The sequence below is a fragment of the Cyclopterus lumpus genome, chromosome 7, assembly GCF_009769545.1.
Source record: "Cyclopterus lumpus isolate fCycLum1 chromosome 7, fCycLum1.pri, whole genome shotgun sequence".
NCBI classification, from domain to species: Eukaryota; Metazoa; Chordata; class Actinopteri; order Perciformes; family Cyclopteridae; genus Cyclopterus; species Cyclopterus lumpus.
The window spans coordinates 3,724,054-3,751,423 of record NC_046972.1 but is presented as its reverse complement, the minus strand read 5'-3'; the positions used below and the strand labels follow the sequence as shown (position 1 = coordinate 3,751,423).

General features: G+C 45.6%; 1 protein-coding gene across 1 annotated transcript; it reads left to right on the top strand.

The window, feature by feature from the left end:
• The first annotated feature begins 170 nt into the window (after window positions 1-170).
• On the top strand, window positions 171-27,370 carry arhgap4b (Rho GTPase activating protein 4b). Its single transcript, XM_034537747.1, is given in 25 exon segments — window positions 171-447; window positions 7,629-8,010; window positions 10,017-10,188; window positions 10,283-10,445; window positions 11,613-11,675; window positions 11,768-11,941; window positions 12,138-12,266; window positions 12,462-12,683; window positions 13,297-13,398; window positions 13,505-13,690; window positions 13,823-13,907; window positions 14,982-15,009; window positions 15,247-15,343; window positions 16,900-16,960; window positions 17,107-17,184; window positions 17,284-17,412; window positions 18,616-18,721; window positions 18,813-19,040; window positions 20,328-20,383; window positions 20,567-20,738; window positions 21,658-21,747; window positions 21,945-22,052; window positions 22,960-23,062; window positions 25,340-25,425; window positions 25,427-27,370. Coding segments are annotated over 24 exon segments (2,820 nt in total). The 5' UTR covers window positions 171-447; window positions 7,629-7,940; the 3' UTR covers window positions 25,539-27,370.

The following is a 27,370-nucleotide window of genomic DNA, read 5'->3' as shown; positions in this document are numbered from 1 at the left end:
CGCGGCTCTCGCACTGATGCTCCAGGAGGCGGAGAGAGAGAGAGAGAGAGAGAGAGAGAGAGAGAGAGAGAGAGAGAGAGAGAGAGAGAGAGAGAGAGAGAGAGAGAGAGAGAGAGAGAGAGAGACGCTATTTGGCAGGAGAGAAGAAAGAAAGGAGGGAGGGCTGCTTTTGAGTGTGAGCGTGTGTGTGTGTGTGTGTGTGTGTGTGTGTGTGTGTGTGTGTGTGTTTGCCTGAGAAATGAGAGAGAGAGAGAGGGAGGGAGCAGGGTACTGAGCTGAAATCTGTCAGATTCAAACACACTGCTCTCTCTGTGCGTGTGTGTGGTGTGTGTGTGTGTGTGTGTGCGTGTGTGCGTGTGAGAGAGACAGACAGAGAGAGATAGAGAGCGAGGGATGAGAGGAGAGGAGGAACATATAGAAAGAGACAGCAGAGGACCACAAAGTGAGGTACGTACAGCTGCCACGCTGCTCGTGAATCCAATAACAACCTGTGTGTTCATATAGCCTGCTGTGTGTGTATATACATATACATGTGTGTGTACGTGTGTGTAAAAGTGTGTGCATGCTAGTGGGTACTAGTGTTTATATATAGTTTTACAGGCGCTGTTGTTGTGTTCACTTGTGTGTGTGTGTGGGGGCGGGGGGGGGGTATCTAAGTGGACAAATGGCTGTAGACTGTTATCAATTATGTAATATGTGTGCACCATTTCTGTCGTTGATGCTCTGTGTGTGTGTGTGTGTGTGTGTGCGTGTGTGTGTGTGTGTGTGTGTGTGTGTGTGTGTGTGTGTGTGTGTGTGTGTGTGTGTGTGTGTGTGTGTGTGTGTGTGTTTACACGCTGAGGTGTTTGCTTGGCCATTGTGTGGAGCTCCGCCACAGCGCCTTGACCATATGGGGTGGTTTACGGGGGGGGTTAGGGGGTTATAACCCCCCCCCCCCCCCCCCCCCCCCCCCACCGAACACCACTGACAGCTATTCACGTTCCCTTATTATATAATGCAGAGCAGCCTTCTTGGAGGCTTTTTCTGCAAAGTGTCTCCTTTGTGCCGCCGGTGTTAACGGCGCAACGAGCCGCGGTGGCAGGAGCCGCCGGTCTGAGGGACGGTCGTTTTTGTGCTTAGAAATGCAGCTCACAGATTAGAGATGGTGTACTTAAAAAAAAGAACATTTCCCCTTTTAGTAAAAGCAAGTCCCGTCCGAGGGTCCCCGATGCGGACCCCCCTGACCTCAAACAGCCCCCACGGCATCCACACAACAGAGAAACCAGCTGTTGGTTTTACAAAGTAGCCGACAAAAGGTGCAGCATCCTCTTTGTACCAGCGAGGAACACAAGTGTGTATTTCATGTGCATTTTGTATTTATTCTTTACCCTGGACATGCATTGAGTTGCATGAAGGGATGCAGAGTCTGATCCGGATCCAAGACTTGTTCACCCGGTGTCAAACACCTGCGTCGTCGCTATAAACTTCCAATAAACGTTTGACTTCGAGTTCGTAGGAGGCCTGTGATGAAAAAGCTTTTCTTCATAATTCAAGATGACGTGATATATAAAAGGTCATTTTGTTGTTGAAAGTTAAAACAAGATGAGCAGAGATATGAGATTTATTTTCATCCTGTAATGGGGGGGGGGGGGGGGGAGGGGGGGGGGGTGGTAGTACTCACTTCTCTTCAGTAAAAACCGAAATAACACTTTTCACTAAAATAAGAACCTACGTATTAGCAATGTGAAAGTAGTAGTTATGCACAATGGTCCATTTCAGAGTAATGCATACTATTGTTTTATAGTACTTTTATAGCACTTTAATCAGTACTTTTTATCAGTATCTGTCAAGTAACTGGCAACTAAAGCCATCAGATACGTGAAGCGGAGTGAAAGTATGAAGCAGCATCAGACTTCAGATTACAACAGTATTCACAGGGCAGGCCTCTGCTGAGCCTGGTCACGGGGGACGTGGTGGTGGAGAAGTGGAGCTTTCACCACCACGACGCACAGGTATGCATTCTGCAAACATTACCTGTAAATGATCCTCGACATCATTATTTATATATATTTTTTTTTTGCAGCCTGTGTAATAGAAAACTGCCCTCGGTGCTGTTGCAATTAGGTAGCATGCCAGAATCTATAAGGCACCTCATCCACCACGTTGCCAAATGCTATTAATTCCCATCCTTTTTTACTCTAAATGTCACTTCAGTGGTGACACTGAAGAGAACCGGGACTGAGAACTGAAAACCTTCTGGGAGATTTGGAGGTTCAGAGTAATTCTGGTACGCGGGTGAAAAAAAAAAGAAATCTGTGGCAGCGTGCAAACAATATGGTTTCCTGTTTTTCTATGCCAGCTGCTGAGAAGGGCGTCGAAGAGTGCAGAGAGACTTTGTCTGTGGTGTGACGAGTTTGGATTTGGCCGCTTTGCGTAGCTAATCTTGCATCGGCCTCAAATCTCATGACTGGTTCTCAATGAAAGCCGGGGCCAGAGCCCGTGTGAGGGCCGCTCTACCCGTTGCAGTAGCAGTTGGGTTGGCTGCGTGAAGCTGCGTTTTCAGATTGTCATTTCCCAGTTTCAAAGTGGATCAGAGTCAGTGTTTTGCAGTCTAGAATGTGATCGGTCGTGTGTATTCAACACGTTCTCGTTCCAACAGCATACTGAAGCGGAGTCAGGGAGAGCGTTGGGAATTCAAACATGGAACATTTGTTAGGTTAAGGGAAAATAACATGGTTGTCCTCGAAATAAGTACATACACTTTGGTTAAGGCAATAAAACCACTTAGTTAGGATTTAGCAGAAAAATCTTTTAGTTAGGAAAACCATCACGGTTGAGGTAGAGAAAATGTAAACACATTAGGGAAAATCCGTCAAAAAATAACCGGTCTAATTTAAAATGTCATTGCCCCCTTTCGCTGGGCTTAACATCAGGGTTATTCCTGCAAACACAAACTTTTTTTTCACAATCAGTGTGGTATTTCTCAAGACGGGTACTCTCCTGGATTTTTAAAATAGGTGGAGTGCACCTTTTTAAAGGGAACTTATTTTGGGTGGAGGGGGGGTATTTGGATTGCCTAACCCACACACTAACCCACTGGGCGGGGGCTGCTTAGTTCAGACAACGTGATTCAACAAGCCTATCAGACATATGCTGCACATTTTTTATCGCAAGCCATTCAGAGCATACTGGGCTTTGTTTTGGGATGAGAGCTGAAAGAGACAAGCGCTAAAACGCAGCATGTCAGACAAAGACTGAATACAGGTTTGTTCTGACAGACGAGATGAGAAAAAATACTTACATTAAAGCACGTAAACATGTTCTAGTAGAAAACCCCAAATACAAGTATGATCCTGAAAATAAGCATATTTCTCATTTAAGCTCTATCTTTCACTGGAGGGACCTACAACAGTGTTGACAGACACTGTATATCCATCCAGACAACATCATTACAAAAGAAAAGAAAAGACACAACAGATGCTGTTGTGATGAGTTCTGTAGATCACATGCAGCTGTGAACTGTGGCTTTTGACAGCACAAGTCCGCTTAATAATAAGTCTGCCGCTTATTATTTGAGCTTATTCCATTACACTCCATGTCCGTGCTACACCTACAGTAAACGCCCCAACAGGACAACAGTGCACATGCAGTATAAATCACTACGGCTGCCAAGGGGCTTGTGTTTTCAGTTCGGTTGGTTGGTTTGCCAGCAGGGTTTTTTCATGAGACTTGGTGGAATAGGAGTAACGGGGACATTCCCATTCAAATCAATGTTGCAGCGTGGTCAGAGCGGCGGACATTTTTATGTGTACCGTTGCCATTGCTACCTTCTTAGCGGGCTAACTTCTGTTTAACCTAAACATACTTATGGTGGGCGAGACGCGGACCCTCTGAGGTGGTGGCTAGAAACTAGCAGTAGTGACTGAGCCCGACTAAATGAGTAAAGATTAACAACGTAATGCTTCAACCTCGTCCCAGCGCAGAAAAACACGTCGCTATCGCCGGACGAGTGACAACTTTGTTCAGCTTATTTTCTCTAACCAGTGTAGCTAGCGGACAGCTGGCTAGTTAGCTAGCTTAATTCTGCCATGCCTTAATGCTGCTCACGGTTGGGGAAGATACTTCGGACAGCTCTCGGTCTAACGGGTCCCTTCACCTCCCATCGCTCCTGAGAGGGTCAAGCTACCCAGCTAACTGGCCAGCACTTGGTGGCCCCCACTGACGTGTGTCGTCACCATGTCAACCGATAACAAGCGCCATTTTCTTTTGTTTGTTCTGTCTAACGGCCGTGAGAAACAGTTCAATGTCCTGCTCCTTTTTATTTATTTTATTATTTCCACTTATGGAAACAGCCGAGAGCCCTTATAGTGCTTTCATTCATTTATTTCCTTGTCTAATCAATTGTTTAATTGTCCTATTTCATCGTATTCTTCCAACTGTTTATCTCCCTGCTTCCTCCTGCTGCATGACGCATCTTCTCCCAATCAAGTTTTTGCCTGAAGAAGCTTCTCCAGTCAGTCCGTCGGTCAGTTAAGCGTCACACATGACTCTACCTGACTCGTGTTCAGAGCAGTGAACACAGATCACGCTCAGCACTCTCGTGCTGTCAGCGCACAGTATTCCCCCCCTCACCTCCAAAAATACAACTTTTCAGGAAGTGAGATCATCTGGCTGAGAAGTCCCGTTGACACCCACATGTGATCAATATTTGGGCTTTGGCCCATGTGTCCGCGGGGAACGGGGACTGTTCTCTTCCCAGCTGCTCAGAAACAATGCAGCTGCAAGAATTTTAAAATAAAATGAACAGGCACATGATGCGAGATAACGTCCTGCACCGCGACCGACTCAAAGTAGCACAGCGCAGTTGGCTCTTTGGAAATCCCCACACGATATTGGTCATAACATCAAACACAATATCCCACTTGTGCTATACTGCGGCTTCATGATCCGTTTTTTTCCTTCATAGAACATTTGCAGAAAATCCCCTTAGCGCTTGTCGTCAATCTTCTACTTTATATTCAATATGTGCGCCACACGACCTCCTCTTTCTGTCAATGCCCTTGACTTTTAAGTATGAAACACAGTTCCCAGATAACCTCAATCTCTCTGCCCCCGTTGCCCTTTCTGCTCCCCCCCCCAATCAGCCTTTCCCCCTGTCTTCTGCTGAAGCTTTCCCAAACCCCCACATTCCGCTCCTCAGATCATTTACATTCGCTTTGTTCTGTGCAGATTAAGGTTGCACGCTGATGAAGTCGCGCGCTGATGGAGGCCTCCGGAGCCTCCGAGGGTCTCGCAGTCTCATTTTTCGGAAAACATCTCCACTGCACTTTCTCTATTTAGTCTTAGTGTGTCTGCACCACATCCAGCGCACAGTATTTGAAACTTTAGTTGTGACAAATGCAATAACGTCCTGACGGTGTAGACCTGTTAAACAATGCCCTCATCCACAATATGATGTTTTTCCCACCGCTCCGAGGCTTATACAGGGGACCCCTGTTAGGCCACATTCAATCTGGCTGGCGTTGGGGTGAGTGTGTTTTCGCTTCAGCTGCCGTTTGGGGTTTTATTACCTAGTTACTGCTTGAGGCTGATTGAGGAACAATGTTTTCTAGTGAAACACGTTGGTATTCTCTGTGTGCTGAAACCCGTTGAGAAACTGACACAGGATGTGGGACGTGTGTGTGTGTGTGTGTGTGTGTGTGTGTGTGTGAAGTCCCCTTCTCAGTACTGTTTACGCTGACTAATAAACAGCAATGTAATGCAATGTAAGTATTTAGTCATGTGTAGGAGTGATTTGCTAAACCTTCATAAAAGTAGGATGTCTGGGCTTTGAATATCTACTGCACTCACTCACGGTTCAGAAGTTTGTCTCACAAACCTGGCTTTCTCAATCAACAGCATCCAAACTGTTTAAGTCGTTTAAAAGAAGACATAATCTGCCATTCAAAGGGAAACTGGTTATTTATATTGAACTTCCATAAAGTTGGAAGCCTTGCGTTTTTTAAAAGAACAGTTCAAATCGACGTAGCAGAGGTTTCCTTATTAGTCCTTATTTTTCTCCTGCAAGTGCTTGAGACTACGCTTCCCAAAAAGCATCTCAATGCCTACTGTCATGACATCCTCCCTTCCTGGTGAACACCAATGTCTTTTAAATTTATTCTTAAAGTTTCTTCCACGCATGTTTTACATTTAAAGGATAAAAAGTCCCGTTCATTTGTTCCCCAGACAATGTTACACACCGACTCAGCAGATGCTAACGGTAAGCTAGCTAGCAGAGGCGTCGGCCGTGTCTGTGGGAGTGAACATAATCTGTTTGTTCTTCCCTCTTGCCTCTGTACTTTTATAAAGACCAGGGATACGTGCAAACTTTAACTTGCATGGATGTGTCTTCACACATTATGCAATTGCGCTGCCTCAAGATTTTCCATGCGCTCTTGTGTGAACACAGTCAGTGCAAAAGATGAACAAATATGTTACAAAATACCCAGTTGTTTCTATGTTGAGTAAGAAGATCATTGATGGAAAACATGCTTTGATTCTCTGCCCACCTGATTGAGCATGACCTGAGCTGTAACTTAAAAACTTCCCCAGGCTTGAATCCAGTTTCCCAGCATTGTTTTTTTTCCAGGAGCTGTGTGGACCACTTGGTAGAAGAAGGCTGTAGCGTGATAAATTCAACAACAACTAATCTTTGTTTAAATTGAAGTAGAGCTAATAACGTTAGCAGCACCGCTAACGGCTAACGAACAAAGGTTCCGTTACATTATGATGCGTTTAGCCTCTGACTATCGGGCGAAGGTAAATTATAACGTTATCATGATGTGTTTAAATGTAATCTCGTAAAGTGTAGTGTTGGTGGGAAACTTGAATAAATAAATAGATATTAGAGATGAATTATGAGCTGATCAACTTCCTAACACTAGCTCTAGCAGCGTATAATGCATCCTTAAAGCTACTTATGATAAGATTTGTTTTAATCCATCAAAATACAATCTTTTATTTCCTTATTTTAATTTGTTTTAAGTCTGTAGCCTTGTAGATCAGCTGCTATACTCAAACAAGGGGATCTGTATCTGCCAGTATGGATCAATATGACTCTGACATGTGATACGATCCAAACCGTCAGTTTTTCTCTCCGTTGCACCACGAGAACCCACAAGGCACCTGTGACAAACTGTTATTATGTGGAGAAAGTCAGGACCCAACGTTGAAGGCCAGTTTTAGGTGGCTCAGCCAAGAGGCCCATTGTGACTCTTTGACCTTGGAGCAGTTTGTGCAAAAAAACATAATTGGAGACATTGGCCTGCGTGTTTGACTATTACCTTTATGGATGTCGCAAACCCCCGACCCCTCCAAGCGTTGAATAGCCTTTGCCGCTGCTGTTACTCATCACCTCTCATCTTCCCATCCCCCATCCTTCCTCTCCTCCGGTCCACATCACTTTGGCCTCTCGCTGTCCATTCGGTGCTGTCCCTCCTGTTAAACCTCCCTTCTCTGGTGACACTTTCTGTCTTGTCGCCATGGCCTCATTCTTCCCCTGGCTCTCTCATTTTCCCACCCTGATCTCAATAAACCTTTTTTTACCCTCTGCTGTCCTCTCCTCATCCCCCGCCCCCCTTCGCCCTCTAACCCTCTGTCTGCTGCTCCAGGCCAGTCCACCTATGGATCAGCATCCTCACCAGAAAGCTAAGGGATTCATCGAGTGCATCGACCCGACCGACATCCCCACGGAGTTCAGCCGGGTGACGCCGATGCGCTGCACGCAGCTGTAGAGCATCGAAGGGCCGAGGCACGGGGGGTGGGGGGAGGGGGGTTCAGGGGTGAAAAAGGTCGCAGACGGACAGAGCCGGAGCGAGCGCCCTGAGGTCGAAAAGGTCTTTGCAGGGAGGGGGAGACGACGAGGGGAACCGGGCCATCGGGGAGGAAGCTCTCAGTGACAGGCGACCGTACGAGGGTCAAAGATGATGACGGCACATGTAAAGCTGAGGAGGGAGAAGGGCAGCCTGGCCGAGTACGAATCGCAGATGAAAGGTGAGTGAGTGTGTGTGTGTGTGTGTGTGTGTGTGTGTGTTTTTGTCTATGCCCTTTATTTATTGCACTCATCCACATGCATGAATGCATCGGAAATAGCATGCATGGGTGTTCGCGGCTGCTCCGCACGCTCATCGAGCCCTGGACTCCCTCCCAACGTATTTGTGCCCACCTTTGTGCGCTCGTATGCTAAAACACGTCGGGGCAAACCAAACGCTCCTCGTTCAGAGCTCGACGACGATCCACGCAGAGTCTCCTCAAGCCAACAGGGGAGAGCAGCGTCACTTAATCACAGCAAAGACACATGAGCGTGACCGAGGTTGGCGTTCCAAGATTTTTCACATGACAACAGCAGTGTGTGTGTGTTTTTGTAGGGTGCATGCCGTAGCTGGGCGGCTCGCTGTACTGTACTACAAGGGTGTATTTATAGCCAGTATTAGTGATGCTGTCTCCTCACATCCAGTCAGCCCCGGGCCGTGTGCTCACACAGAGACGGGAGAAGACGAGTAAATAGGGAGGAGGGAGGAGAGCGGGAGGAGAGCTGGGGGAGCGAGGAAAGAAAAGAACGAGAGAGCCCGAGAACAGGTAGCAGAAGAAGAAGAGAGAGAGAGAGAGAGAGAGAGAGAGAGAGAGAGAGAGAGAGAGAGAGAGAGAGAGAGAGAGAGAGAGCAAAGCGAAGCAAAACCGGGGTTATTTGAGAGAGCGATGTTTGTATTGGCCTTTTCAAAGAGAAGTGCAGCATGTGTGTACAATGCATGGCCTTGTATACTTGTGTTATTACAAGCCGTGTGTACTACCTATAGGTTGGTGTCTCAGTAAATCGGTAGCGAGAGATGGCACGAACTGTCGGCATTAGAAAAGACACTGTTGTATTTCCTTCTGTTCCCTCGTGGAGCCGTGGATGTGACGGGCATCATCGGGTTCACCACAGGTGTAGAAACACATGAGTTATAGACTGCACGTGTTACATTACATTACATTACATTACATGTCATTTAGCTGACGCTTTTATCCAAAGCGACTTACAATAAGTGCATTAAACCATGAGTCCAAACTCAGAACAACAAGAATCAAGCAAGTACAATTTCTTCAATAACGTTAAACTACAGAGTACTATCCGTAAGTGCCATTTAAGTGCTACTAAAGTGCTAAACAACAAAGTGCTATTGGTAAGGGACATTTAAGTGCTACTACGGCTCTACCCTCCCTATTCAAGGTATAGTCGAAAAAGATGTGATTTTAGTTGTAGTTGTTGTTGTTTAGTGTTGTATTTGTAGACTTTATGCAGACGCCTTATGTCCGACAGCAGAAGCAGGTGTGAAATGCATGCATCTTCTTTTTTTTCAATTTTTTTGTCATATTTGTTAACAAGCTAGACGGGAAATACACTCCCCGGATTAATACACACACTCCCAACTCAACAATAATTAATTAGGGAGATCTATTTGCAGAAATGTAATATTACATTCACAACTATGTTTTCATAATCACCCAAAACTATAGAGCATGGATTTAATTAGCAGAGGTATTTTGCTCCCGTTCATTATGGTTATACGTTTGTAGTCTTACAGTGGTGGAATACAGTCTGGTTCCATTCTACTCGGCTATCCACTCATGTTGACAGGGGAAGGGAAGAAGAGCATCCACGTAGCGTTGGCAGGCGTTGTCCAGCAGTGAAAAGTGCTGTGAGAGAAGTCGGGCCCGCTGAGCTCTGACGCTCCGCCCCTACTGCTGAACAGAGCGCTGTTTGCTTGTTTATCCAAGGTTTCTTGGTGTCCGTATTGCAGCAAATCCGCCACCGCACTCCCCTGGGTCCCCATCAGTACATCCGCCAAGTGTGAAGTAGATCAGATGAACAGTTCTCGTGACATGCGACGGACACACAGACAAAGACGAAGACGCCTTGCTTTTGCGTTAAATGCCTCCAGGCTTATAAACGGATTTACTCGAATAACTGTCCTCTTTCTCTCCATGTGTCCCTCTCTGTCGGTCCCTGTCTCTGTCAGACCTGCGGACCCAGCTGACAGACCAGATCAAGATTTTAGACTCTCAGGTGGAGGTGAAACAGCAGCAGCTCTCAGACCTCTCTGAGTTTCTCCGGCGCCGAGGCGACATCGAGGCTGAATACGCACGCGCCCTAGACAAACTCACCGAGCGGTTCACCCACAAGACTAAGAAGTGAGCGTGTGCACAGCACGTGTCTCTTCCATCAGGTGATTCTTCCAGTGATCCGTTAAGCTGTAATTCGGTACGGTTGTCTGTTTTTCTGCAGGAAGGAGCAGTGGGGTCAGTCTGTGTGTCAGGTCTGGTCTGTTTTGCTGACTCAGACTCGTCTGGAGAGCCGGGAACATGCAGCGCTGGGTGACACTTGCTGCAACACACTCACACAGCAGTTGGCTCACAGCACGGAGGATACACACCGTCTGCACAAACGGGTGAGTGGGTCTTTGGTGGAGGGTCCCCTGCTCGCAGAAACAGACGCACTAGACATGCAAGACCTATTTTGAAGGGCTGTTACTCCTATCCTTGGATGTCAACAGCCCGCCTTGGTGCCCCCAGGTTTCATATCTCCCGATGGTAGATACAACATGATGAAGTGCCCTCTGGGATGCCCGTTCAGTGGAAAAAACATGTTGCAGTGTCCTCTCGAGTGTCATTCCATTAGAGAAAACATGATGAAGTGGCCTATAGGTTTCCCTTCTATTAGAGAAAACATGATGGTGTGGTCTATATATTTCCCTTCCGGTAGAGAGAACATGATGAAGTGGCCTATAGGTTTCCCTTCTATTGGAGAAAACATGGTGAAGTGATCTTTAGGGTGCTATTCCAGTGGAGAAAACATGTTGAAGTGATCTTTAGGGTGCTATTCCAGTGGAGAAAACATGTTGAAGTGATCTTTAGGGTGCTATTCCAGTGGAGAAAACATGGTGAAGTGATCTTTAGGGTGCTATTCCAGTGGAGAAAACATGGTGAAGTGATCTTTAGGGTGCTATTCCAGTGGAGAAAACATGGTGAAGTGATCTTTAGGGTGCTATTCCAGAGGAGAAAACATGGTGAAGTGTCATCTGCCCTTCCAGTGGAGAAAACATGATGATGGGCCTTCTTGGATGCCCTTATGGCAGATACATCATGATGAAGTGCCCTCTAGGGTGCCTTTACAGAAGAAAAAACATGATAAAGTGCCCTTCCAGTGGAGAAAATAAGGTGCAGTAGCTGCCTGAATTCTATGACTATTGACTCCAAACTAATTTGACCCCAAAGTAACGAACAAAAGGCCTCCAAAGCCCAACTTACTGTGTACTTCTACCTCCGCAAGAAAGCTCCGATGTGTATATCCCAAAACGTCCGACGTTGATGACTGACTGGGGAGGGGGGTTTACTAGTTTTACCCAGAAGCTGAGTCGTGTATTAACTATTGAATGTGAAAGTATTGAAATGGGCCGTATACAATTTGAGTATGACGCATGCATTTCATGTCACGTTAGGGGGGCCTCACTAAATGTTTCGGACCGCCGCCGCTGCTCACACTTTGAACAACTGTTGCTTTAAATTAATAGCAATTTGCTGTCAAATGTATTTCTCAATTATTTTTTTTATTGCAGAGCAAAGAAGTTGGTATCCAGATGCAAGATGAGCTGCTGAAGGTCACCACTGAAATGCAGACGGTGAGCGTGTCGATATTGTCGTCTTGGCATGCAGTAATGCAAAAGAATAAAGACAATGCTGACGTGGAGTCTCCATTTTGTGACATGTGAAGGCCCTGAAGACGTACAACCAGTACCACACCGACTGCCTGATAGCCGAGGGGAAGCTGAAGGAAGCCGAGCGGTTGGAGGAGAGACACACCGGCAAGTCAGCCGAGCTCGGTCTCGGCCTATCGGGAGGGCAGAGGCGGAGCTCCGTCAAGAAGATGGAGAGATTGATGGAGAAAGTGAGTATGTGTATGTGTGTGTGTCACAGGAACTAGTTTTTTTTTAAAAGCATTTCCTGTTGTTTTCTGTGTTTTCTGTGAATACGGTTTGTGTGATCTTATCTTCTCTTTACTTTCCTCCTGTGTGTGCGTGTGTGTGTGTGTGTGTGTGTGTGTGTGTGTGTGTGTGTGTGTGTGTGTGCGTGCGTGTGCACAGAGGCACGGCAGGGTGCAGGAGAACCAGCTGAAGTGCACCAAGGCTCGTAACGACTACCTGCTGAATCTGGCCGCGGCCAACGCGGCCATGAACAAGTACTACCTGCAGGACATCAGCACGCTCATCGACGTGAGGGGAACATGCGTTGTGCGATTGTCTGTGTGTGCTAATGGGACCATTCGGAGGTTGAGAGTGACCCCTGTTTGTGCCACTCTCTCCTGACGTTATCTGAAGAAAAGAGATTTCTCTTACCATAACCATAACAAAAATCGTTCTCCCCTATGCCTTTTTTTCCACCTCTCTACCTCATTTCCTGTCTTGCAGTGCTGCGACCTGGGTTTCCATCTGTCCGTGGAGAGGGTGATGAATTGCTACCTGGCCAGCCGGGGGCGCATCCAGAAGACGGAGGAGGCGGGCCTTAAGCAGCTGGAGGCCACCGTGACCTCCCTGGACCAGGGTGGAGACAGAGATGGGTTGCTGCAGCAACACGACGCCGCCTTCTGTCTGCCGTTCAGATTCAGCTACCATCCGCACGAGGGAGACCAGGTGGAGAAATAAGAGTTCATGTGCAGCAATCACAGACTGGAGGGGGGGGGGGGGGGGGGGGTGGGGAACCACTGCAGCAAAACCACCGAAAGACTAAAAAACACAAACACCTTAAAGAGGAAAGCAATGTAAGCTGTATTTAGGACATGGCTTGCCGTCGGCCGTGGAACTGAAGCTGTTGTATCATCTATGCCGGACTTCATTGACAAAAACTGTGATTTTTACCTCGCAGAACACAGAGGTTGCTGGTCTACCGCTGCCCCGACCGGTTAGTCTGTCTTATTGTGTGACTTTGCAACTGCGAGGTAAAATTCTAGTTTTTGTCAAAGGAGTCTGGTGGCTTTGAAGAGAGCATGGATGATGACTTCAGTTCAGAGGGATGTCTGGCAGCAAGGTAAAGTGGTGAACATATTCTAAATATAGCGTACACTTAAACTGATATTTATTTTTGTACAACCACACACAAAAATAATTCGCCCTCAAACTCATTGGTGTTTCTAAAAGTTTTTTGAAGAATCCCATCCTCTGCCTCTCCCGTCTCTCTCAGAACAACATCCCAGTGGTTAGAACTTGGAAGAGTCGAGTCATTTTGTGTTTAATTTGTGTATTTCAGGTGTGCGAGGTGAGTGCGGAAAGCCAGGTGAGATACGAGCTGGAGACCAGGTTCCAGCAGCTTCAGTCTCGACTCGCTGCCGTTACCTTGGAAACAGAGGAGGTCAGCAGAAATATTCTCACTTTAAATCGGCCACTGAAATGAAAAATTGTAGCCAGGAAACAAACTAACTGAATGAACCAATCAACATTTCTCGTCCCTTTCTCAGGTCAGTAAAACGCTGAAAGCCACACTTGCGGCCCTGCTGGATAATATGTGTGAAAGCGACTGTAACCCCTCCCCCGACGTGCCCAGCAGCCTATCGAATGAACCGCCTGGAGGAAACGCCGCCCCAAAACTTACCCTCGCCAAGCGTCGAGCCAATCAGCAGGAGACAGAGACCTACTACTTTACAGTGAGTCATTGCAGTTGGATAAAGGTGGACATGTTGCACTACATGTATAACATGTTGAATTTCAGCATAGTTTCAGAAACTGTTGAAATAGTCGAGGGAAAGCTGTAATACTTTCTTTTTTTTTGGTCGCAGAAAGTGAAGGACTTCCTCATCAGCAGTTCTCTGACTTTCAAACTTCAAGCCAAACACGATCTTCTAAAAGATGCCATACAGAAAGGTACTATTATACCACAACGATAGATGAAGGGTGGGGCAAATGTCTTCTAATGGCGCTGCTGTTTGAATCTGTGATCGGTTCTCACAAATGAAGCCAGTGTACTAAAAATATCGTCAGACTCATCGGTTAAAAGGGAAAATATCAAAATCGATCCAGCACAACGAGAGAAAATGTCTTTTTAAATTGTGGGTCAGTGGTTAGCAGGTCCGTCTTTCAATCAGGGGGTTGGTGGTTCAATCCCCGCCCTAGTCGATGTGTCCTTGAGCAAGACACTTAACCCCGAATTGTTCCCTGTAGCTGTGTCTACAGTGTATGAATGTAACATGATTGTAAGTCGCTTTGGATAAGTGTCAGCTAAATGACATTGTAATAATGTAATGTAATGTTCTCGTCAAAAACTTACATTACCCACAATGCAACGTGCAGCCAACAGCTCAGAGATTTAGGTTTGTTGTGCTAGTAGCTTTTAGCCACGATGAGAGGTTACAAAAAGAAGTCTGGTTGTATAGAAGTCTATGAGAAAATGACTCTACTTCTCTCTTGATTTATTCCCTCAGTAAACATTGTAAACATGAGTTTATGGTCTCAATCTCTAGTTTCAAGTCTTCTTCAATACAGCATGATGTTCATTTAGTACATTATGGTCCATTAAGAGTCAAATACACCATAAAGCAGGGGATGCTTTAGGGAGGTATGATTGACAGGTCGCTGTCGCTACCAGAGACGTATACACCGTCTCTACGTCACTCATCCGCATATGGAAACTGTTCATTGGATGTGATAAAAACAAAATGGGATGGGATGAGACGGCGACGGACAAACTCGGGGCTTCATAACATCAGTCCACAAACCAATGGGTGGCGTCACGATGACTGCGTCCACTTCTTACTTACACTAGATGTTTCATTTTCAAACTAGTCAACACACGGCCGACGCCGACTCAAGTGACATCATCATCTCGAGGACATTCATCTCAACGTAGACAGACTTTGATGTTTCATATAGGTGGATATCGTTTGCACCAGGACCCTGAACCTCACTCCTGTTCTCTGTCTTTCTGTCTCTCTCTTCCAGCTGAGGCTGTCGACAGTGACCCCTCCAGGTAAACAGTGTCTTCTTGTAGCTTGGGAGAGAGCCAGTGTGACTGAGAGAGGCGTAGAGACATGGAGGCAGCAGAGAGGACAAGGAGGAGGGGAAAGAGATGAAACCAAATTTGAACCATGAATGCCATTTTGTCAAATGTGTCCTATTAAGTGTAGTGTACCTGATGATAAGCAAACGTCATTGCATGTCAGATGTCAAATGGCATTATGCATTTTATTATCATTATATTTCCCAGAATGCAATGTGCTCGGTCAGTGCGCGTTCGGAAGTCCAGACCTGTTTCCCAATTCTGCCACACACTCTTCACCACAGACATACTCTCCTACATACAGGTAACACACACTCTCACACACACACACACACATGCCAATAAGAACGCTAAATAAACATCCCTTGTCTCGAGCTCGTTTCTGATTGGCTTGCTGCGCTGCACTGCTGTTCAACCCCTCAGAAGGGAGTGATTTTATAAATCCTGTCACACCGAAGCAGAGGAATTGGCGGGGGCTTCTTGCAGCACATGCACGCCGTGTGCTTTCATGTGTATGGTGATGCTTATAGTTTATTGCTGGCTTTTCCCTCGTTTAAATCCCAGCCCCCCTTCCTCCTCCCCTCCCCTCTTCCTCCCTTTTATCTCTTCCTCTCTTGTGAAGGGGATTAAAATGCACTGGCCTCTTTGTTGCCTCCTCTCTCGGCTCCTCTTCTGAGAGCGTGTGTGCTTATTGTGCGCCTCTTCCCACTGCTTCTCAATCTTATTTCCTACCCTGCCTATTTTATGATCCGTGCTTCTTCTTTTTTCTCTCTCTCTCTCTTTCTCTCTCTCTCTGTCTCCTCTCTGCCGCGCTTGGCTCGGTTGCAGGAGAAGAAGGAGAATGTCTCGGACACAGGTAGCAAACCCCAACTGTGACTGTTTAGAGGCCCTGGGTGGTTTATTCTTGGAACATTGGGTTTAGCAACCCCAAGGGGGGTACAATAAATAAGCTGTTTAGCCTAGCTTAGCACAAATACTGGAAACAGCTAGCCTGGCTTTATATGTATATGTATGTGTGTATGTGTGTATATAAATATATATATATATATATATATATATATATATATATACACACATATACATACATACATACATACATATATATATATATATATGTATTTTTATATGTGTGTATATATATATATATATATATATATATATATATATTCATATGCTTTTCAGTTTTATAGAGACGCCACAGGTGAATAAAACCCTTTGATAACAGAAATCATCTTTTCATAAACATTCCCAGTACTTATATTGGCGCTAATGTTGTCTGAAGTGTTATGTTTCAATATGCAAATGAGGCATCAACTTATTAAATATGTGCTAATTTACATACATTCCCAGAACAGAAATCTGAACCGTTCAAAATTCTTTTGAATTTCTATCGGAGTAAAACAAATCTGAAAATATTGTCAACATCCATTAAAAAATTTTTTTTAAAGTTCTATAAATTAGGCTATGAATTATATATGAACAAACCCCTCTGTAAAAAGAACTGGAAAGTGTGGTGTATGTCAGGGTCTGAGAAAAAAATCATTTTGAAAATGACATACATTTTGCAAGGTAAGAAATTGGTCAAAAACTATTTAACGAATAGATATCACCAGGAAATCTCGCTTGTTGATTACTTTCATAATAAAAAAAATGCAAATGAGGTGCTATCTCATGGTACCTTTTGGGGTAATTTAGGAAACATCTACTGTACAGATGCAAATATACATAGTAGTAAAAAAAAAACCTAAATGTGTATTGCTAGAAATGTTTGTGGTGATTATCATGTCGACCTTGCCGTCGTCTTTATCACCATCTCCATCATCATCTCACCTCTCCTTCTCTCTCGTCTTCTGTCTCCAGAGCTCTGGGCAGCAGATTCCTGTGGTGGTTGAGAGCTGCATCCGTTTCATCAACCTTCACGGTGAGTCCGTCTTCATGGTGAAGCTCAGAGAGCTTTTGGACACGGAGAGTGAGGAGGTGGAAGCGCTTGTTTGTTCCGCCGCGCAGCCCTGTGTGCGGCGTCTCCTGTATGCAACCTACGAACATGCAATGTGTGTTGTGCCTCAGGCCTCCACCACGAAGGGATATTCCGAGTTCCTGGGTCACAGAGGGAGGTCAACCACATCAGAGATGCTTTTGAGAGAGGTGAGTGAGTTTTCCTCTGATGGAGAAAGAAAAATGTTGTCCTGCAATCCTTTTTCATGCACCATCAACATATTCAAATATCTGTTCCCCTCCCCGTAGGAGAGGATCCTCTGTCGGACAGTGAGTGTGACCTGGACTCTGTGGCCGGTGTGTTGAAGCTATACTTCAGGGGCCTTGAGCCTCCTCTCTTCCCTTACGACAGCTACTCTCAGCTGCTGGAGTGTGTCCGTACGTATTGTTTGTAATTTAATGAAACATGTGGGACAAACTAAGCTAACTAACAGCTTAGTGTTACATTAATTTAAGTAATTTGTGCAAACTCAATCTTAGCAAAGCTAGATAGCTTGCTAGCTTAACAAAGCTAGTAAACTATTCAACATCCGTTGATGCTTATAATGTAATAACATCCACACATAGCCTACACAAGTGTCATAACCTATGAAAAAAGCTCTAATTTCTGTTTGGGTTTTTTTACGATTAAGTACGTAGAGTAGGCCTCTGTTGATGAGACCTGAATCGGCGTTAGCTAGCTAGCCCACCCTTCGTCCATCCGCCATACCCGCTGTTGGAAACTCCCATTCTGGTACCCCAAGAGCCAATCAAAGCGGCCGCAAAATCTGTGATTTGTTTCTGGGCTTCTCCGGTCAATGTCAAAGTGTCCTCGGGCCAAGACACTTAACCCCCAAGGTCCTCCTGATGTGAAGGTGGCACCTTGCAATAGTAGTCTCTGACATCAGTGTATGAAATTGTGAATGGTTTGAGTGGTCAGAACACTAGTGAGTCCATTTACCATTCTATTTACATTCTTAAATGGGGACACCAATGAGACGTAATTATTTTTAACCTAAACCGCCATGTTTTCCTTAACCAAACCAAACAGGTTCTCGTGTTGCTGGACACTCGTAAGAGAACGCACAAATGCCCCCAAAGATATTTTCATAAGATATCGTGTCTGAGGATACGTCGCTCCAGTAGTAGTCCAACAAAGTGGTTGCTACTTTACGGATGCTGCAATTCTCCCGGACTGTTGATGCAAGATGGTGCAATGTCTACTCTGTCTACTGGTGCATCTCACTGTCTTGTTTGCACTGTCTCTGTTTCTCTCACTGTTATTCCTGTAGGCACAATTCTGTTTTCCAAAAACAGAGTCTGAGTCAGAATCAGCACAGCTAATCAGGGTTGTGAACCTGCCCGCTGGGTGTTTACTCCCCATAAATGTTTGTGTTTCCCGTCAGCTGCATAGTAAATCAACCTAGCCCTGGCAACCTCAGTAGTTTAGGTATTTGCTTTAAGTCTGAACTTTGAGGGGTTTATGCATACACAACAGTTTGGAACTGCTTGCGGGTTTGGAGAAACTGTGAAGTCTGCTACAAACACAGCTTGTGGTAGCAGCTGAATCTTTCCTCATCCCGCTCCTCTCCTCATGATCAGAAATCGAAGGGGTGTCGGAGAAAGACGCCCAGATTAAAGCGATCATCTCCACCTTCCCGCGGCCCCTCCTCATCGTGATGCGCTACCTGTTCGCTTTCCTCAATCAGTAAGCTACAACGTAACACGCACTTTCTGCCGTGGTTGTAACATTTTAAAAAAGATCAAATAAAAATAATGTATAATCCATTTTCCCCCAGTGTGTCTCAGTACAGCGACGAGAACATGATGCAGCCCTACAACCTGGCCGTTTGCTTCGGTCCGAGCCTGTTGAGGGGGTTGGACTCCGATGACGCTGTTGCCCAGCAGCCACAGGTCAACGATCTTGTCAAAACCATGATCCTCCAGCACGACATCATCTACCCCGGCCAATCGGAGCTGCCGGGCCCCGTCTACGAGAAGCACATGACTCTGGAGCAGGAGTACTGGTGAGCGATGCTCATTGACGTGGTATTCGTTGCGATGAAGATGCCAATGCAATATCGTTTGTTGCAAATATTTGGCCAAAAAGTACGGAACAACTTTTTTAATTATCCCAAAAATATAATTGAATACATCAATAATGAACATTTATTGTTAAATAAATAAAATGGCAGCCAACAAAAATGTAATAAAAAAAATTAAAAGCGTGCCTGCACGGTGTTGTAGTGGCTAACCCTGTGCGGTCTGGGCGGGCCTCCGTGGCAGTGTGGGTTCCCTGCAGTGTGGGTTCCCTCCGGGTTCTCCGGCTTCCTCCCACAGTCCAAAGACATGCAGCTCAGGTTAACTGGACTCTAAATTAACCGTATGTGTGAATGTGGGCGTGAATGGTTGTTTGTCTCTATATGTTCCCTGAGATGGGCTGGCGACCTGTCCAGGTGAACCCCGCCTTCTCCCAATGTCAGCTGGGATCGGCTCCAGCGCCCCGCGACCCTAAATAGGATAAGCAGTTCGGATGATGGAATGTAATTGAATAAAAAGCATAGCTACTAATTATTTAGGCTGGCAAGCAAAGGCTAAAAGTATTTTAATATTTATTCATTTAGCAACTGATAGTATCAAGAAAATTATTAAGAGCGTTTTGCTTTTGAACCAACAGATTGGAGGTTAAAGGAACATTCTAACGCTTTTTATTTCTTTATATTTTTGTAAAATCATTTTTTGTTTGTACAATTTTTTAATTGCTAACTAGCTACATTTAGTCAGTTTCGGGGTTTGGTACGAAAATGGTCTTGAACGTCATCTCCACTTATTATTATTATTTCTGTCCTCTTGTCGTGCACGACAGCCTCACGTTGCCCTGGGGATGTGTTGTTCATGTCATGAGTTTAAGACAAAGATGGTTCCAAGTGCGTAGAGCAGCTTCCCCCCCCCCATCCTCTTGAGCCAGGATTTCACACCAAGCCAAAGGCATTCTGTGCAGCTCGCAGTTCTTTGTGTAAAGACAGCTCAATACCATCAAGCTGATTGCTCAACGTTGAACGCCAACCTCCGGCCTGTCGACGGTGTCCATGGAAACCACTGACACGCCAAAAATCTGCTTTTGGATCTGTTTTGTTCACGGATATTTCTATATATAATAGGGATTTAAAGGTGTTACTTGTCATTTGTGAAATATCACACGTAATGTCACGTAATATGAAATTTTACATGACATTTCGCAAGCGGGTTGACAGGATGAACACAACAGGAACTGACCAGTGACCACAGACTTTCGATTTTCTGCTCACCTGCAGTGAACCAATCACAGAGGAGGGAGACGGAGAGACCGAGCATCTGCCCAGTGAGGACGGTGAGGACACACACACACACACACACACACACACACACAGCAGAGGCTGGCTTCCATTTGACATAGGCTATGCATCAGTCACTATATTTCACATAAACCATCAAAATCATGAAATTTCTGACGTTTTGAGATTATGATTCGTAATAAGACACGTCTACATTGTAACTGTGCATGTGTGTGCAGAATGGGAGGCGGTGGCTATGTTTGACTACACGGCGAGGTCTCCAGCGGAGCTGTCCTTCAAGCAAGGGGAGCTTCTCATCCTTCACAGCAAGGCCTCCTGTGATTGGTGGAGAGGCGAAGTGGGAGGGGTTAAGGGTCTCATCCCTCACAAGTACATCAGTGTGCTGGAAGGGTGAGTGACCTTTCCACTTCAGAACCTTTCAGGTAACCAGCGCAGATCCAAAGCCATCTTCCTTTAAGATGGGGAGCAGGTCTTGATGTGGGCCTCTTTACAAATTTGAGACACTACATTTCATTTGAGTCTTTGGCTCAGAGAGTTCACTGTGTTCGCCTCTCGGACCGGGGTCTGAATTTGAAATCGTACATAAAATTGGCTCGCATCTCGTTTCTTTGCTCCGTTTGCAGATAAACACGTCACAAAGACCTAATACGGACGTTATTAATTCATTCAAATGAACGCAGCGGGATGGTCAGAGGGGCGGCGGCCATTGTTTGTGTCCAAAGACTGTATAAAGGAAGGGGACGTAGTCATTCAATTTGACGCTTTTACAGTCGCCATGTTGTTTTCTTTGCATCAGGCAAACAGAAGTTAACATATTTTGTATGCAGAGGAGTTACTTAGAGACGCCTATATGGTTCTGGTAGCTGTCAATCACAGTAAGCCCGCCCTAAAGCATACCCTGCTTTATGGTCTGTTTAACTCTAAATGGACCATCATTTGCAAAATGAACATCATGCTGTATTGAAGAAGACTTGAAACTAGAGATTGAGACCATAAACGCATGTTCCCTTAGACTTCTATACAATTCTTTTGCAACCGGAAGATCTTCAATACAACAAGATATTCATTAGAGATTATGGCTTATTTAGAGTAAAATAGACTATAAAGCAGGGTATTTTATTTGGCATTATTTTGTCCACTCGCTATAGATTTCTGCATCATCTTCAAAATGTTCTTTCAAAAACAATCTGCTCACGTTTAATGTCCCTCCCGCTCCCTCCCACGGACATTTTGGCACTCAACCTTAATCCCATTTTTTCCGTAGTGAACTATATTCTGAATTTGTGTCTCCCTTCTCCTCCTCCCTCAGATCAGAGCGAGGGAAAAGAGAGGACGGGGGAGGCGGAGGCAGCACTGGAAACCTGACAGCAGATGATCCACAGACGGAGAACACAACCCGGTACACACACACACACACACACACACACACACACACACACACACACGCACATACTTGAATTTATTTAGGCACAATAGATGTATACAGGAAAAAAAAACACACGCACACAGATAGTAACTTTCTCACGGTCACACACGCGAGCATACTCACATGAATGCACGCGAGTATTTGCAAAGTTTCTGTGTGCGTCTCGACAGGATGCGGGTGAACAGCGACAGCGCTTCGTTGCCAGGGAGACAGAGAGGAAGCGAGGGGAGCACCGGTCAAAAGCCACCGACGTCTCCCGCCACGCGGCACGTGCCAGTGTAAGACTGCCACACACCTTGGAGGCAATGCATGTGCTGCATGACACTGTGCAATGAGGTTTATAGCCACTTACCTATAGGAATATATATAAACAGAGATATTGTTTATGTGGAAACATTCAACATGAAGTGAAATAACAGCACACAACATACCATTAACATACTTTGAAGCAGCTAATGAATGAACAATGGGTCATAATACTATACTATATGTGTGTTTGAAGGCAAACCCACGGACAATCATTTCAGCTCAGCTGTGTGATGCTTGTTGTTTAGTCTCTCAGCTCATTGTTTGTTTACATCCCGCAACTCTCACGCTCTGGTCCACCCTCACCGCTCTTGTTTTTTTCAATGTCGTTTTTTTTCCTTGTTATTTGTGGAAAGGCTCTGATAAACCCGCGTTAGGCTACCTAACCAACAGCAACCACGCAGCCGTCACACGAAGGTTAGGGCTCAGCTGGTGAACATAGCGTTTAGCAGCTAAAAGAGCCTGTGATTTCCCTCAGGAGCTGGTGGAGACCAAAACAGAGCTAAAAGAAAAACAGAAGAGGGACAGACCAACGACACCGAATAGACCAAAAAATATATTTTTGCAGGTTTAAAAAAAAATAAAAAAATGTATTCTGTTTGGCGTTTTTTCGGAGAATAATGCAGCGCACATGGGCGCGAGTATAAACGCCCCCGTTCGTGCGAGTGTAAACAGAGCTTTATTCTTGCCAAGTGCAAATTAAGTTGTTACAGAGGAGCACATATAGGAAAAGATCTTCTACATCCAAGTTGCCAAGATCTGATGCGACGCGAGATACCTTTTGTAGTGTGAGAAGACGGAAAAAAGCGCAAAGACGAGTTTCCTACGTCCATCTTCACTGGTGGTGTCGTCCAACCCGTGTCCCCTCTTGTCTTTTAGGTCTCAGGAGCGAAGACACACTTTGGACACTGTGAGACAGGGCGGCTTCAGACCCCCGGACAGACTTCCGTTTGGTCAGGCGGAGAAACCGGCAGTCGACAAGGTTGGTAGTTTGGGCCCCTGAGGCCCTCGGCTCTTGAGAAACTGTCAATTCCGTCGGCCCTAGGATGTACTTTAGTACTTTAGAGAGATCTCTCGGAACCTTTTCACTGAGGGTCCAGTAGCTTGGGAAATAGCAATATGGGGCGATGAAAAGTCACCTAGAATAAAAACCGGAATGCTTTTCACATGCTTGTTGTCCTATTACAACAACACACCCTTTTTAATTTATAAACACAGGAGAGAGAAAAACAGTTGGGATCAGACTTATTTGTATTACTTTTTTTCTCACTTGCTTCTCAGGGCCTCAGTGAAAAACGAGGGCATAAGTCATCTCAAACCATGTTTAATACCAGGCTGATAAATGGAGGGGGAAAAGTCTTGAGGCTCTGGCCATAACAGGTCCTTTAATTTGTTATTAAGCTGTTATAATTATAACTCTCTCCCTCTCTTTCTCTCACCCTCTCTCACTCTGTCCCTCTCTTTCTCTCTCTTTCTTTCACCCTCTCTTTCTTTCTCTCTCTCTCTCTCTCTCTCTCTCTCCCTCTCTCTCTCTGAGCGTGAGCACGGAGGTTGTGAGCTGAGGGCGTTGTTTCTTGTGTTAATGGTGGTTTTTGTCTGTTTTTTCTTGCTGAGAGTGGTAGACAGAGAGCAGTGTATGTGGTGGTGTTGTGTGGTGTTACTGTGTGCACGAGGGGGTTTGGTCCGCCGCCCGCATGAACAGTGAGGTTGTGATTTTTCTCGACAACGTGGAGAAGGTGAACACGGTGGCGGCGAAAGGCATCGTGGTGAAAGACACGGTGGTGCCGGTTCTGCGGCCAGGTTCTTGCCACCAACCAGCACCTGAAGGTACACGTCCCCTTGTCCCTAATAAACGTGCCTCCGTTTATTAGGGACAAGGTTCTCGTCAGAGAGCTCGTGGGACACGGGGAGGTGGTGTCGCAGGTGAGGAAGGTCTCCTCGGGGTGCAGGTCTCCCCTGCTGAAACACGTGGTGTCTCACAGGAGGCAGCTCCTCATGGTCCTGAACAACAGGAGTGAGGAGCTCAACCTTGTGATCAGGACCAGAGTGGAGGACTTTGACTGTGTGTTTTATGTGATCTCTGGAAACGGGAAATGTTTCAGGTGTAGACGAGAGGGGCAGAGAATGCCCGAATAAGAGGTCAGCTGACCAGAATGCTTCTAGCGAAGCAGCTGCTGAGGGGCAGAACCAGAAGGATCCTGAGGGGGTCGGAGGGGACCGTCAGGAGGGGCAGGAAGGACAGGGGGTGAGGGGTGGTGCCCATCAGGGTGATGAGGGGGAGCAGGAGGGGCAAGGGGAGACGTGTGGTGCCCAGCAGGGTGATGAGGGGGATCAGGGAGAGACAGGTGGGGTCCAGCTGGTGGATCAGGTCGACAAGGGAGGTCAGGGAGAGGTGGGCGTGGCTCGGCAGGGCGGTCGGGTGGGTGTTGGAGGGAAAGAAAATTGTGGGCAGGAAACGGTTGTTGTGTCGACAGACGATGAGGTTGACATGGAGGAGGGTGAGGAGAAGCTTCAGGTTCACCTTCTGAAGAGGAAGAACTCACAGGCGAGGAAAGGAGCTTCGAGCAAAGGGAGTCTGAGTCCAGTATGGAGGAGGACTCTGATTCTGAGAGTGGATCCTCTGATGACAGTGATTGCCCAAGAGAGTACAGTATTAGCAGAATGTAGTGTTTTCTCCATGATACTAAGAACAGGAAGTGTTCAATAGATAACCACTTCTCTAACATGCAGAAGCTCTCTAAATCTATTCGGCTCCGCATGGCCAATAAAACCAAGAAAGGCTTTACACCTCAGGAGGTCTTCAGACTGAAGAAGATAGTTCAGAAAATGAATAAAGAGCTAAAGGAGGATGGTGTACGTCAAGCACGCGAGGCCAGAGATCCAGAGGAGCGACCCTGAGTAGGTAGCCGGTCCTGGACTGGGAGGCGTGTCGGCGGTGGCTTCCTTGCTCCGGAGGACAAGAACGAGATGCTGCGGGAGGGTGATGGAAGAGGAAGCTCCCGACTCCACAGAGACTTTACCGAAGCTGTACAGCTGAATGGGGTCTCAGGACCACCACTCAGGGACATGAATGGTGTTAAAGTGCTCAAAAACGCCAGCGAGCCGACACTGTGAAGGCTAAAGCCTTTATTTGTTGTTTTTGTTTTTTATTTGTTGTTTGATTTGTTTGATGTGAATACAATGTTCTGTTTGTTTGTATTTTTTTATGTAAAATAAAGGTTTTCTAAAAATACAAAATAAATCTCTCTCTCTCTCTCAGGACATGATCAGCCGTCAGATGAACTCGGTGTTCAAGGAGCTCCTGTCTCGCCAGCCTGCCATGCCGCCTCCCACCCTCGCCGCCCCCCCCTGCTCCCTCTTCCTCCTCCTCCTCCTCCTCTCTTCCTCAAGCTGCCCCCGCTGCCAAAAAAGTGGGCTTCGGCCTCAGAGGACGGACCCTTTTCCGGCCGGTGGACTAAGAGAGAGAGGGAATGTTGTTTAACGTCGGTTTAATTATGATGATGCCGACGATACATTTGGTGAAGATCTTGATATATTTTTATTGACACGTGTATGATATTTGCGTCGCCGCCATCTCATAGTGCCACTCGTCTCGGTGCCGTGTTACTGTGCGTCCAGTGTGTCCGTTCTCCAGCTGCGTTTATGTTCCGTCGGTTTAGTTTGTTCTGCAAGCTTATGTGTTTTTTTTAATTTTTCACCAGACTGACTTTTTAAAGTGGTTGCCATAGAGCAGCAATGAAGTACGTAAACTGCCCCCTAGTGGCAGGTTGTGAGATCAGCTCTCCCCTTATAATGAATAAAAGAAATCTGATCCGGGGCCTGAGTGCCTTCACGTCTTCTGCTCCTCACAGTTGTTTCAATTGAAAAGATCCGGTAGGTTTGAGCTCTGCGTATTATGTTAAAAAAACAAGGTCTAGTGTTTAATATCCAATAGGACAATATGCAATGAATAGGCATATATGAATAAACTGTGTAAAATAAAGAAATGATCCAAAAGACATTTTTTAAACTGAAAACTAAAACTAAACAAAAGAAAACTGGATTTAATTAGATGTGATTTATAACGGACATATTTAAGTCAACATTTTAAAATGTTCCCGATGACACTCGTGCCATGTTCGGTGTCATTTCATAATGTCACGTTTAACAATGACAATTTTTCCCCACCTTTGGGGCTAATCACGTGCCCCCGAGCCACTGAAGCTAACAAGCTTGACTGCTGCCAAATTTAGAAACGTTAGCACCTGTTAGCTAACCCCTGTAGCTAATGAAGCCTCAGCTTAACAAGGCTGGGCATGCTAACCCACGTAGCCGGCTAACCAGCCTGTGAGCTCGGATTATTAAAGTGACAAAAATTGACATTAATAAAAAAGAAGACACGTGATATACAATTGTAATTGGGAAAACTGGCATTATGAAATAAAATAAACTTTAATGAAATTAAAAATGTCTACAATTTTATAATAATAATAATTTCTTAATCATGATATCACAGATGATTGTTTTATTTATATTGCTTACACAGTTTATTCGTGTGAATATTTATTTCACAATGATTCATTCATTTAATATAGAAGATTTTGGAGCCCCGTAGACGTTAGCTGGGGAGACCGTAAGCAGTACTTTATAGCAGCGTGCGGCGTTCGCACACACACACACACAGACAAAAAACACACACAGACAGAAAACACATTCTCCTTCATATGTGATACGCGGCCTGATACGCAGGCCAGAACTCAGGGCTTTTCTTGCAGAGTTAGCACCGGGCTAGCTCAGGTTTGGCTTCAAAAAGGAACAAGTAGGACTTACTACACTCAGGGCTTTGGTTGACTCGCTCCTCGACTGGAAACACGTGCCCGAGCCTCAAAAGCTAAAACAAAATGGCCCCCACACCAGAGAGGATTCAGCGACTTCCACTGGTATAAACTGTGAACGCTGTGGAAACTCTTGTCTCCTTCATCCGCACATGTTGGCCCCACTCTGCTCTCGATCTATAGCACCGGCCACAGGCCTCATTGTTTCAGGATTCTTGCTGTACTTATTCACTCTGACTCCAAAAGCATTTGAATTGTTCTCATGGCATCTCCCCCTCTGTCGTGTTTCAGTACTGGAAACATAGAAGTAGAATCTATTTTTATTTTATTTTCTGATTCTGCCTCTGTGATTAAAACACCCTGTTATTCTGGATCACTGTTTGATGATGTCACTAAATTTACTGTGTCCAATTGTATATGTGGTGGTAAAAAAAAAAAACTGAATTCAATAAAGATGATAAGTGATGAATGATGAA